The sequence below is a fragment of the Larus michahellis genome, chromosome 8 (assembly GCF_964199755.1).
Source record: "Larus michahellis chromosome 8, bLarMic1.1, whole genome shotgun sequence".
Taxonomy (NCBI): domain Eukaryota; kingdom Metazoa; phylum Chordata; class Aves; order Charadriiformes; family Laridae; genus Larus; species Larus michahellis.
The window spans coordinates 50,617,119-50,630,825 of record NC_133903.1 but is presented as its reverse complement, the minus strand read 5'-3'; the positions used below and the strand labels follow the sequence as shown (position 1 = coordinate 50,630,825).

The window sequence follows — 13,707 nt, the reverse complement described above, 5'->3', positions numbered from 1 at the left end:
CAGCAGCTAACCCATGTTACAGATGGTAAGAGCTTCTTGCCATAGATCACCAGCTGAAGCTCCATTTCCTTTGTTAGTTTTTAATGTCTTTTCTTATTGCATTAAATAGGTATGCAGACTCCTTCCTTCCCTGAATCCAGTGACAGGCAGTGACATTTTAGAGTTGTGTATTTTATTTCGTTTTAAAGACATAAAATGCGTCTACAGTTGGTATAAATGCCTTCCTTGGTGTCGCTTTTTGTGACAAAACCGAGTGGACCACATCAGCTATCCAGTAATTCCAGGTGTTGAGGTACTTGCAATCACATAGTTTGGGTACAAGTCCTTTGCATTGTGTTGCTCTGATAATCGGACACCTTTCACTAGTGCTGAAGTTGGCCTTGCAGAAAAATAGGGAGCTAAGGGGCAGCAATCTGTAATGGTGTGCATAATAGATCACATCACAAATAAGGAAATGAATTTGTGTTTTAATGATTTTATGCTAGTAATACGTTTGATGAAAATGCCTATCGACTTTGCTGTTCTATCTCTGCCAGACGCTGGAAACCATGCTGGCTGCAGTGAAGAAAGGCAAAAAAATCAATGAGGAAGAAATGCCACCCCCTGTTGCAACAGGAAAGAGTTCTTCTCACTTATCTCAAGCCACGGGAGTGGAGCTAGAGAATTCAGGAGATTCAGTCGGTGTCCTACCGGAGAATAAAGCTGAGTCTGCTGCAGATGATGAGCAGAAAACCTCACATGAGGCAGCACAGCATCTGGAATCTGAGTCTCTGCAGGGTCATGCTGCTTCTAGTCCTATCGTGGAAACAGGTACCATGATCTGAGAAGATAAGCAGTTGCAACACTATTTTAATGCTACATCTTTCTTGACATTTGTATTGTGTAGCAAAGCACTGCTTATGTTGGAACTTCCCTGCTGAATATTTCAGATGGAATTGTCAGTGGGATGCTGAATTTCTGGCAGTGGAATCAGTTATTGTTATAGAGCTCTATATGCACGGTCTCACTGTCTTTCACTTAACTTTTCCTGTGCCTCAGTTTCTGTATTATTTTTTTTCTTTATAATTGGGAAAAGTGGCATTGTTATGTCTGGTAGGACTTCTGGACTTTTGTAAGATGACTGTGCGATTGAAAGCAAAAGAGGACTAATGCAGGTTTGAGTAGATGGACATAGAAAGGGATGCACAACACTTGCATACTCTGTGCAGTGTCTCAACGTTGGTTCATTCTCACAGATCTCCAGAACAGCAGAACACGAGCAATACTTCTTATGAGGCAGAAGGAGTATAAATTAGCAGCTCTAAAAGCCAAGCAGCAAGGGGACCTGGAGAAAGCAAAGGAATACATGAAGGCAGGCAAGGTATGCACGCAAGAGATCCTGAATGCTAAACATACCCTATGCTGCATGCAAATTCACTGAGTGTCTAATATTCATTGTGGCAGCTAGTAAATCTTGGACATACTAGAATAAATATTCTGCTTTGTTTTTTCTGCATTAGAAATTTAATGTGGTCTTGGAAGCTTTGGATAGCGGGCAGCCAATAGACCTCCAGAACATGCCTCCATCTCCTCAGGGTAAGGCTCGTCTTACAAAAGACATTTTAGAAGTCTCTCTGTGCCGTAATGGAATGAATTCTGAATTTGATTGCAAAGAATTGAAAATCACTTAGGTCTGAGGCTTACTGCATACTCAAATTCTAATCAAGACCAATGAAGAAAAATGAGGTATTTTTTATATTGAAGTTACTCTGTGAATTACAAGTTCAAGTAGGTATCAATGTCTAATATTCCTATTTTTATAACTTTAGATAATAGCAACCAGTATTTGAAGTGGAAGGGAAGGAAGGGTAACGGCACATTCTTAAAGTTTACTGTAATATTTGACAGTTACATGTTTCAACTAAAGTTCATGCTTCAGATTAAGAGATCAACAAACAGATTGCAGTGCATTAAAGTTGAAATCTTAAAGCAAACTACCAATATTAAAGATGCTTTGATCATTGTAAGAGAGTTTCTAAAGAATAAATCTAGTATCATCGCCACCAATTAATATTTGGTCTGTGCAACTCAGTGTTTTAAACAACTTCAGCAGATTATTTTAAGAAATTAAATGACAGATTATTTTATTTCAATAAATCATGAGATTTGTGACTCCTTAAGTTATAAACTGATCACCAAATGGCACTAGAGAGAAACTTCACCCATCATATAATGTTGCCTTAAAAAGCGCAAGATTTTTGCAGCAGATATTTTTGTAGTTTTCCGAAATAACCACTGTTATACAGTGCCAGAAAGTTGGGTGTCTTGAATATATGGTATTACTTGCTTCCCTTTTTCAGCACATCTTTTGTTACTAGGATATTTTAGCCAATTAGCAATCTTGTTCACTCTTTCCATCTGCCAAGATACCAAGTTATATTTTGGGGAGAAAATTCTTAGAATACTTGAACTGGGTTTACTTTTTTTCCCCCCCTCTTTTCCCTCAAGCAGCACTAACTTAAATTAAATCAGCCTTTGAGATTTTCTGTTATAAAGCATTTTTGCTGAATAATGGGAACCTTAGACTTACCTAGCCATGCAGATGTTGTTTTGAAGCCAAAAAGCTTTCAGGAAGATGATGGGATCAAATTGATGGTTTTCTGAGTAACATGGTTTGGCTTGCTGTTTATGGAACACTGTGAAACTTCTGCTTTCCTTGCTTTGCAGATCTTGAAAGCCTAGGAAACGTACAAGATGCATCCAAGCAAAAGGTACCAGCTCCAGTGGGAAGTTCCCAGGGTCTTACAACGCTTGAAGCTTCAGGTAGGATTTTTGCGTTTCTGTAGCAAGCCATAAAAATAGCAGGGCTGGAAGGCACTTTCAGCTCTGCCCTTGTCCCACTGAACTGCAGCAGGATTGAGTAAACCCAGCTAATATTCCTGAACGTTGTTGCTGATGCCATCTGTACTTTTTTTTCTGGATTGATAATGGAAGAAGTTAATAAACTTTCTTTAGAAGAATTGTATTCATAATAAGACTTTACAATGATATTTTTGTCTCTGCAGAAGGTAAGGAAGCGGGAGGGAAAAGGCAGCTCATACATTTTGAAATCTGAATCATGTGGCATTTCATTGTCTGTCTTACTTCAAGCTTCCCTGCAGCAGCCAAAAACGGTGCTGGAAGCGTTGCAGCAAAGGCTTGAGAAGTACAAGTCAGCAGCAGCACAGGCTAAAGCAAGTGGGGATGATCGGAAAGGCAGGATGCATGAGAGGATAGCCAAGGTAAGACGAAAGTGTAGCAAGCCATTTGAATTAGTTCTCTTGCTGAAGACTTTTTCAAGGCTGAAATAATTTGTGTGTTGTCCCTCTACTTGAAAAGAGCTCCAGCACGGAAGCTGTAAAACATTTGGAGGAAGGAGAAATAGAGCCAATGCACATATTATAGCAAAATACTGTGTATTCTGCAACATTTGTGCTGGTTAAATACAGATGATTACTAATTTACAGTCTATTTGATTTTATGTCTTACCGAGTGCCTTTGATTACAGCAATACCAGGATGCCATAAGAGCCCATAAAGCAGGGAGAAAAGTGAATTTTTCTGAGCTTCCTGTTCCTCCTGGTAAGTGTGAATATAAAATGTCCTGATAGCGATTTTTGTATATCTACTGGGCCCTGAAGGAGGCATGCAGACACCGCCTCCTGATCCTGTGGAGCAGCTCCTCCTTTTTCTCAGTGAGTAGGATGGCCTTGCTGTTTGACGGTATTGTGAAACTGGGTGTTAGTATCCTCCCAAATTTTCACGCTGGTGAATATTCCTGACTACTGACTGCCTGTTTGACAGCATTGGAAGCTGAAAGTGGCCCTATTTGAAAAGTTAATCAACTTAACCATGGGAAGGGGCTGAAAATGTCACCTGTCTGTCCTCTGCGCCAGCCCTCCTAGAGGAAAGATTAAACTTGGGATATATTTGCTTCTTAGTTTACTGGAAGGAGATTTTTGAAACTGAAAAAATGTGTGACATTTCCCATTCTGTTTATTCCCAGCAGGAGCCTCAGAACTCTATGTTTAATTTAAATATTTTCTTGCAACTCCTGGAAAGTCAGATCAGTACTGCAGCTCTTGTGGCTAGTAAAAGTAGTCTATGGAGATCAAGCAAAACATGCCCGTGGTCACACTGAGACAGTGACAGAGGCAGAAACTGAACCTGGTTCTGGACACACTGTGTGTCCTTTTTGTCTTGTTCAGAATGTGTAGTGCTGTGTTTGTAAAAGTTTGGGCAAGGTCACCTATGAATGCCCCACCTCTGGTTTGCGTGATGCTGTTTCCCCCCTAGGAAGCATCATTCCTTCTATCTTGTGCCTGATGTGTTCTTCTGAAAAGATACACTCAGCACTGCAAAGTGGTGTCTATATTTTTTTAGTTTTAAAAAAAGCCAAACCAAGCCTAGAAAAGGGATGTGGACCTTGTGGCTTTATTGTCGCTGTCAAACGTGGCAGTGGCAAGTGCTGTAGTAGTAGTAAAGTTAGAAAGTGCCACCATTGTCAGGTTGCATACTGCTTTAAAGGTTCCCTGCTTTGAAGCTGTCCGTGAAAAGCAGTTTAGCATCCCTTGTTCTAGAACATGATCTGTTTCTTGGTGATTATCAGTTTCTGTAAGAGTGAGGTACTCCATATTTACACCTCTGAAAATCTGGCTAACTCCTCAGTTTCCTTGCACGTCAGCTGCTTGTTTTTCAGCCATCATTTATAGGCCATATGATGTGCATTGAAGACAACCATTAGGCTGACACTGGAACCAGCAATGAGATTATAATGGACTGGCAGTGCATTTCATTGCATCTGGATAATGATAAGTACCGGCCTTGACCTCCTTGGAGACAGAAATGCTGCTGAGTAATGGATCAAATGTCACATGGGGGCAGCAGCATAGGGTTCTGTGTTCTGCCTGCCTGCGTACCTCAAACTTGTTCTGTCCCTGTAGCAGCCACCTCTAGGTTTAGAAGCAGTTTAGTCGTCATTTCTTGGCACTTCTAGTGAGACTGGCAAAAAAAATACTTGCTATGTATAATGAGATCAATGTTATTAACAGATGTTTTATAGTGGTGGCTCTGGGTCTCTTGTTTGAAGCTGACACTCAACTAGTAGTGTGGAAGTGAGAGTTTATCTTCCATCATCAAGCCTTTACCCCTATCCTTAAAAGGATAATAAAATAAGAGGATTTTTCTTCACATACTTCACATTTAAGTACTGTGATCCTGCCTTACTTTGCAGCCTCTGTGTTGCTGTTGATTTTCAGCAGAGGCTTAGTGTTATCCAGATGTCAATGATGTGTTGTTTATTACTCCGTGGGTTCGGACTGATTTTCTGCTGGACTGTGTATCAACTAAGGTGAGGCAGCAGTGAGAGGGGGGGAAAAAGAGCCAGCAACACTTCGTACAATCCACTATCCTTCTGTGCAGAAGAAAGAGATTAAATTCTTTGCTGGTTCTGGAGGGATCTCTATTACCAAGGTCAAGGTTGTGAGGTTCCTTGGCTGGCTGCCAGTCAGTCACTCAACTTAGAAAACTGTGCTCTGTTATTGCATCATTTTAGCATCATCCCTTTAAGCCTGTATATCTGTGAGACATCTGATCTTAAGCCCACCACTGTGACTTTATCTAGCAAGGCTTTGTGGCCTTGGCCTCAGTCTAGTTACACTGAATTCTAAAATATATTAGATGATATATGCTTGGATAGAAATAGCTTTACAGAAATGGAGAAGTACGGAAGACAGAACATCGGTTTTATGCAATTCTTTACTTCTGTATTCCTTTTCTCCTCAGGATTTCCCCCTCTTCCTGGTGTTGCAGCAACGGATGGTGACAGCACAGTAGCTGCTGTTCTGGAAAGTGCCAGCAAGCTGGCAAACATGGAAGAGAATGATGAAGAGGAGGAGGTTAGTACAATAGTAGATTGTGAAAAAGTTAAAATGCTGTCTCTTGTGGTATGCAGAGATGAGGCCATTGGATTTCCAGTCGAGCAAAGGTGCTGACATGAAATACACCTCCCAGAAGTCTAAAGAGTACAGGATCTCAGTAGTAATTTCAGTTTGCATTACGGTGGAGAGGAGAGAGAGAGAGATGAGATGTTATTACAGTCAGTACCTACAGAGTCTATGAGTCCAGAGTTTGGCTCTTTCGTAAGTGTCTTGTACGTGGGTTTTATTTTCAAAGCAAACACTTCAGATCCTGGGTACCCCTTTATGTTGTTCTAAAGTCCTTAAACCTGTACTTTGATCCTCCATCCCAGTAGCTCCTATGTTTGTGCTTTCCCAAGATGTTCAACGCTTACTGCTTTTTGTCAGGCAGCACCAGCCTTTTGACTTCTCTTTGATTTCTTTATCTCTCTGGATTTGGTTGCTGATTGTTTGTGCTTTCAGACAGAGTAGCTTTTAATGGATGATGTTTTTTCTGCACGTACCTACTTTTTTTGAAATCACTGCCTTGTTGAACATTCCTTTTGTCCCTTTGATAGCGGAGGTTTGATGCCTGTATAGGTCAACTACGTACTGGCGTGGCATGGCTCATAAACCCCCAGAAATTAAAATTTGCTGTCTGGAATGTTATGCTCCCCTCAAAAGTGATACCAGAAGGCTGATATAGTGATAACTATGGCTATTGATGCTTGAGATGCTATCCCCAACTCTGGAATAGATTTTATGCATTTAATGTGAAATTCTTTTTGTTATGCTAGAATGAACCTCTGACACAGGCCCCAGTTGCCAAGAAGCCTGCTCAGCTGCCTGGAAAGCCGACTCAAGTTGTTAAGCCAATTACAGTGCCATCTACCGTAGCTGGGGAGGAGAGCTCTCCTGGGCACGTGAAACGAGCTATGTCACCCTCCACCCTGGACAAGGCAGAGTCAATGGATCATCTCCCACCAGCTGGTAAGGTGAAGGGATCGTCATTCCCACTGATCCACGTGCAAGTTGTTTGCACTAGTTTAGTTTAATACCTTGTTAAAGACTTCTTTTCATTATATTTTAGATATGAGCCTGTGAATGTGTGGCATAGATTTCCTCTGACAGGAGACTCAATATATGTGTCTGCTGGAGGGCAGATCCAGACCAGCCATGCAGCTTTATTTCACAGAGGCAGCATGTGTAATTATAAGGGTGATTGGGTTTTTAATTAATTTTAATGTAACAAGTGTATCGATTCATAATGTTTAACTCTGCTCACAGTTGAACTCTACATATACACCCATTAAAATGGACGGCTTGCCAGAGTGAATTATTCATTGATCTAATGCAGCTTCCTGCATCAAGCAGTAGTTTCTGCCTAATGCTTCATGCAAGGACCTCACGCTGGCGTATGTAGACCGTTCATCAGTCTCTAGTCCTCCTGTTGCTAAGGTCACTAAACAGTTGTCTGTTCAAGATTAATTGTACAGATAGTAAGGGACAGGCACCACCTCACGGTGTGATTTGGGCACGCACCAGCAGTGTTGAGGGTCTCACTGTTTCTCTTGTCATGCTTTGGCTATAACCCCATCATTCTTCTTCCATTCTGCCCTGGGTGGCTCCCTCAGAGCAAAGCAGAACTGCCTGCTTGGCTGATGTGAGTTGTTTTGCAGAGTGCAAAGGCATTTCGCAGTGCCGCTGTGATTAGCTCATAACTCTTCTCTCTAGAAAATTCCATGACTTGTTTTATAAAGACCACTAAAATATAGTACTTGTCCATTTTGGCTTTGAAAAATCTATGAATCCTCAGGAGGATTTTTTTTGCAATTTTAGCTGACATATTAATCTCTTAAGTGAATTGCCCTAGACTTACGCTGTGAAGGAATTGATAATACCTGATCTCTGGTGTTACAGTAATCTCTTCTGGGTATTTCAAGTATTTTAATATTAGACCATTAGGTGCAACAAGGACCTGGACGGAGTCTTGATTTTTCACAACAAAATGACAGTACTTCACTATTGTAAAGCTATATTTCACTAGCCAAAGTGCATTCTGTGATCCAAATGTAACCTCCTTTCCCCTGGAATTACAAAGTGCAGCTTACAGCTGCCCGTAGCTGATCAATCAACTTTGAAAAAAACTGTCTTTTTTCTTGTTGGAGGGCTCAAGGCGCAGGGAGATGTGTGAGTGGAGTGGAGCAGTTGCACCTAAGGCCTGTACCAGGAAAGTCAAGGAGCTAAGATCAGTTGGATTAATGGCCTTGCTTGGTCTATTCTCCACAGATTTTCTTTGAAAATACCTGTGCTCTGTGTCTCAGCCTCACAGAGCACACTGTGGGTTTTGTCTCAGTGGAATCTGGGCTAGCTACCTTGTCTAATTAGTTTGGTTTTGGCTGATTGGGCAAATTGCTTCCAGCAGCAGGACAGCAGGCTCTTTTGCGAGGATGGGAATAAGTTGATCGTCATCTGACAGCAGTGAACATAGTGTGAGAGTCATTGGTATACTTGCTTGCTGAGTCAGGCGCCTCTTGCAAGTGTTGTTTAGCTTGTGTAATGTTGAGTAGAGTGCAGTGATGAATACAATATGAGTATCTTTGGAAATGGCTGTAATCAGCTCATGCTCTATCATTTCCTAAGTGAGGTATAGGGAGAGACAGGATGCACTGACCTGTTGCAATGTAAAGCAATCTTTGCTGCCTTGTGTGGTTGTCCTTACTGTTTTGGGAAGGAAAGAAGAGACCCAAAAATTAATAAGAAACTAAGATGGCAAGGAATTATAAATAAGCAGAGGCGGGTATGTCTCAGCGTGCCTGCACACATTGGTTCATCTGGGTTTTCTTTGACAGATCAGGGGAGATGAAAGAAAATCAGTACAGAAGATGCTCATAATATTCACTCTCTGTTAGAAGTTAAGATGTCAAGCTGAAAGTTTGATTTCAACTTCTGCTTTGGACCAGTCAGCTGTACTGGAGTCTGTCTCCTGCTGTAATTACTATTGTGACGCTTCTGAAGTGCTGTAAGGTTTTTTGATGAAGGATGCCATGATAGAAGGAAGCTCGTTTCAATTTCAAGTATCAGAAAAAGAAACTGGCCACAAAACAATTAAATGCAGTAAGGAAATGTCCTTACTTGGTATCTGTGTGTTTACTGAACTTTTTCTGCCTGTAAACTGAGTGTGATAAACCTGTTTCAGGGGTATGGCAGTGTCAGATGAGTGAGGGTTCTTATACAACTGTTTTTCAGCTAGGGAACAGCTGGAATTTCTGGAGAACAGAAAGAAGCAATACATGAAGGCGGCCGTCAAAGCAAAGAAGGAAAATAACCTTGAACAGGCTAAGATGTATCTCAGAACAGCTAAGAGCTTTGACCCAAAGATTGAGCAAGCAAAATGTGGCAAACCTGTTGATATTTCCAAGGTTAGTAGGACTGTTAGTATTCTGCTTTATTTCGTATTCTTGGACATCTAAATGCTTACTTGAAACAGTGAATGATTTAATAGATATTTCTGGGCACAAATTAAGTTAGTTTGCTCAAGTGACAAATCTGGGAATTCCTGAGCCCTGAAATTCCCCTACATTTTTTATTTTAGTTTTTGTTTCATTTTGTTTCCTCTGCTGCTCCTCAAATGTGCTGGATTTTGAGAAAATTTAGTCTTCGTGAACCATTTTCTCCTTGATTTACAATGGCACACCTAAACCATGCAGCTTGGAAGTATTCCCTGGGCTTAGGGTGTGAGTGCATCTCTTAGCTGTGTCCTAACTCCATTTTGGGATGAGGATCAGGTGCACGTGATACAATGATGCCCTGGTTTCTCTTGCTATTTGGGTAGATGGGGAAACCAAACTGCACTGTAATAGCTCTCTTGACCTGAATAATCAGGGAACTAGGCCTGTAAGACATTTTGCAGGGGTTTATGACTTAATCTGTTGTCAGGCAGTGGTGTAAGTAGTGGTTGGGTTGGAATTGCCTTGAGAAGAAAAACAACCCATCTCCCTTCACTGACCTTTCCATACATTCTGACTGCTTTTGCCTGCTTCATTTTTTCCTATCAGAACTCTGAAATGTGGTGTTCTTGTGTTGCAGCTGCCATCACCCCCTACAGATGACGAGGGTGATTTTATCTTCATACACCATGAAGATGTCAGACTGTCTCAGAAAGCAGATGAGGTATATGCACAGCTCATAAAATTGCTGAAGGACCAACATGAGGTGACTCCTTTATCTTTTTTGAAAAAGTTCTGGGCTTGTTTTGTTTTGGTTTTTTTTTTTTACATTTTTCTGGCTTTTATTAATATAAAGCAGCTCTGAGGAGAAGGACCTGGGGGTCCTGGTAGACAGCAAATTATCCATGAGCCAGCAGTGTGCCCTTGTCGCCAAGAAGGCCAATGGCATCCTGGGCTGCATAGGGAAGACTGTTGCCAGTAGGTCGAGGGAGGTCATTCTCCCCCTCTACTCTGCACTGGTGAGGCCACAACTGGAGTACTGTGTCCAGTTTTGGGCTCCCCAGTTCAAGAGGGACAGGGAACTACTGGAGCGAGTCCAGCGTAGGGCAACCAAGATGATTATGGGACTGGAGCACCTCCCTTATGAGGAAAGGCTGAAAGAGCTGGGACTCTTTAGCCTGGAGAAGAGAAGGTTGAGGGGGGACCTGATTAATGTTTACAAGTATCTAAAGGGTGGGTTTAAGGAGGACGGAGCCAGGCTCTTTTCAATGGTTCCCAGCGACAGGACAAGGGGCAATGGGCACAAGCTAGAACATAGGAAGGTCCGTTCAAATACACGGAAAAACTTCTTTACAGTGAGGGTGACAGAGCACTGGAACAGGCTGCCCAGGGAGGTTGTGGAGTCCCCTTCTCTGGAGATTTTCAAGACCCGCCTGGATGCAGCCCTGAGGGATGTGCTTTAGGCAATCCTGCTCTAGCAGGGGAGTTGGACTAGATGATCTCTAGAGGTCCCTTCCAACTCTGAAGATTCCGTGATTCCGTGATTATAAGCCATCATTATTTCTCTGGGGTCTTTTGTTTTTCTTCTAAAATACTTCTGATTTTGTGTGTCCCAAAGTGGAAAATTTTCAGAGTTGGATTCTCTGCTAGTTGGGGTCAGAGGGTGTGCTTGGAGATTTAGACTATCAAGTAATCGCTATTAAATACGAGCACTGAAGTTTGTATATAGTACCCGGATGATTAAACCTAGCCCTTGAGTGAACCTCACACCTAGAAATTAAGTGATTAAAAAGTAATAGGGCAGAACAGCTCAAACAAATGCTCTGCTCAGCTTTGGGCTTAAAGGACTCAGGGTGTGGATGGTTTTGGGTGACTTGGGAAAGCTCTTGGCTTTTCTTAAATTAGGTTGTCCTCAACCTCAGAACTCCCTGCCAGTCATGAATCTGCATGTAAGGATCGCTGAGTGCATCCGTATTTGTTTGCTTTTGTTTCTGTTGACAGAGGTGTTTGCAGTATTCCAAGCAATTCATGCATCTGGGAAATGTAGCAGAAACAACTCGGTAAGACACACTGCCCGCTGTTAATCATCCCACAATGTGGTCAGTTCAGGCTTCAGTCTGCCTGACCCCTCTGAAGATAATGGTTGATAAGCTTCTCATTATGTGAAAGCATCAGTAACTGTGAGGCCTGCGTCTCCAGGTTGCTCTCAGTCCTCTGGTCTGAGGCTTACTCTGTGGCCTGTATCTGGCAGAATGCTCTGATGTTCCGGTACCTGTGTAGCTTTTCTATTGTTTGTTTGCCTTTTCTATAGGTTTGAGAAACTGGCACAAGGTTGTAAAAAAGACATGGACATCCTACAGCTTGCACGAGCGCAAGGAATGGATCCTCCAAGCCATCACTTCGAGGAAAGAACCTTTAAAATGATAAGGTGTGGAAAAACAAATGGATTTCTCAGGCAGACTGGAATGAGTTTTCTGGTTTCTAGCTCTTGTTTAGGGAACTGTGCGCCCCAGCAAACTTGGGTGGCTCAGCATTCGGGTGGCAAACTAGGGTTAGGCTCAGCATGCCTGAAAGGACGCTCTCAACAATTTAAATACAAAGAACTTGTTCTCTAACTTCTCTTCTGGGTTCTCTTGTTTTCAAAATATCTTCAGCTTCATCTCATATTCTGCTGCTTCTGCCACTCTTCCATCCTCTGTATTTCTCCCTCAATCCTGTTGCCTTTGGGCTTTGTTTGTGGCACTTCTCTCTATATCCCAAAGATGTTATCATCTCAGTTTGTGCTCTTTCCTTGCTCGTTGGTAATTTATGAACATGATCTATGTACGAGTGCACTATTGAAAAAGATGTGACAAATACCAGTGGCATCCTGGTCTGGCAGCGGATCAGGTGGTGGTGGGCTACTCAGATGAATACACTTTTTTGTCTGTTTTTTCACAGGATATTTTCTGAGCTCAACAGCACAGAAATGCACCTTCTTATTGTCAGGGGGATAAACCTCCCAGCTCCGCCAGGTATGTACTCGAAAGGGCACGTCGGCTTTTTCCTTTGAGTAGCTGAGGAAAGTAGTGGGGAATTATTTTTTTTCTACCTTGAAGACCACTTCAGGAGTCAAGACCTTTGTAGGCAGCACTCATTAAAACAAAATAACCCCATTTCAGGCTCAAGCCCCCCAAAAACCATTAAATGGTATTTGAAAAAAAACAAACCAGAAGCCTAAAGGGTTCCATCTGGACAGAGGGAAGAACTTTAAGTTCAGCTGGGTTCACTCATAACTGGGTAATAGTTTAAGTTTCATGTTTATCTCCTATTTTGTGATGAGTGCCTGCCACCTTAGTGTGTATGGACCCTTCAGTAGACAGGGAGTTGCTCTTGCCAATGTTACTGCTTTTAGTCCCTTGTTTCTGGGAGCTTGTAAACCATCTGTGCTAGACTGTCTCAGGACTAAGAGCGGCATTAAGAAAAGTAGGTGTTTTCCTTTGGATGTCAGCTTTCTATGGATTTTGGTTTGATGGATGGGTTTTTCAGTTGTCAAGAGACAGGTCATGAGTCCTACAGAAAATCAGTTAGGTGCTCATGAAAATCCTGCTCAGCATTACAGATACAATGAAAATACCTGTGTTGGCTGGTTGTTGTCTCATTCAGGTGTATCGCCAAGAGATTTGGATGCATTTGTGAAGTTTGAATTTCAGTACCCAAGTGCGGTGAGTGTGTGTCCTGGCTCTTCTGTTCCTCAGCCTGTGACCCTTGCCACTGTATTAGCTTGTGAGGGCTTCAAGGAGGAAGTCTAGGTTTTCTTATAGAAAGGGAAAACACTTGTAGGCATAATGCCTGAATTTATTTTTTTAAAAAATAAAGTTTTTCTGAGAAACAGAACTGATGAATCTGTTTCCTGCAGATTTGAGCTTTGCTGCACCTTTCTCTTGATGTTCTCCACACCACCTTACACTTAGTGGTGTTGTGTCTCCTTCAGGCTTGCATGTTCTGTGGCTGGCTGACCACCAGCTTACTGCTAAACAGCATTCACAGTGCTGAGCCATGCCCACCATTTGCCCCTGAAGATGCTAATCAGACCGTTTCCAGTGTTCGCAAAGTTTGTAGGAGTTCATTTCTTTCAGGGGTGCACTGGTAACTTCAACCAAACACAAGGGCACGCAAAATTGTCAGTAGGGGAGAGGGGCCACCTTGGATGTGACCTCCCTCCAAGTCCCATTCCTTTAAGAAATCAATGTTTTAAAGGCATTAGCTTTTGGACATCTGCTATAATTATAGAAATGGATTGAAAAGGTTAATCTTTGTCATCAAATAAATACATGTGACTCCTGGTGATTTAGTTAGCAAAAA

The 13,707-nt window shown here is 42.1% G+C and overlaps 1 protein-coding gene across 6 annotated transcripts in view; it reads left to right on the top strand.

Annotated features, from left to right (window-relative positions):
* CC2D1B (coiled-coil and C2 domain containing 1B) overlaps positions 1 to 13,707 on the top strand; it is a 36,392-nt gene that overhangs the window by 11,901 nt on the left and 10,784 nt on the right. For all 6 annotated transcript variants that reach the window (XR_012588862.1, XR_012588861.1, XR_012588863.1 and 3 more), the window contains exons 7-20: positions 537 to 810; positions 1,236 to 1,360; positions 1,500 to 1,575; positions 2,707 to 2,802; positions 3,130 to 3,260; positions 3,527 to 3,599; positions 5,802 to 5,914; positions 6,712 to 6,904; positions 9,164 to 9,336; positions 10,004 to 10,129; positions 11,365 to 11,423; positions 11,675 to 11,791; positions 12,304 to 12,377; positions 13,009 to 13,067. Coding sequence is in view for 3 of the 6 variants with exons in the window: in XM_074599032.1 (XP_074455133.1) it covers positions 537 to 810; positions 1,236 to 1,360; positions 1,500 to 1,575; positions 2,707 to 2,802; positions 3,130 to 3,260; positions 3,527 to 3,599; positions 5,802 to 5,914; positions 6,712 to 6,904; positions 9,164 to 9,336; positions 10,004 to 10,129; positions 11,365 to 11,423; positions 11,675 to 11,791; positions 12,304 to 12,377; positions 13,009 to 13,067 (1,689 nt within the window). In the remaining 3 variants the exon portion in view is untranslated. The remainder of the gene's footprint in view (positions 1 to 536; positions 811 to 1,235; positions 1,361 to 1,499; positions 1,576 to 2,706; positions 2,803 to 3,129; positions 3,261 to 3,526; positions 3,600 to 5,801; positions 5,915 to 6,711; positions 6,905 to 9,163; positions 9,337 to 10,003; positions 10,130 to 11,364; positions 11,424 to 11,674; positions 11,792 to 12,303; positions 12,378 to 13,008; positions 13,068 to 13,707) is intronic.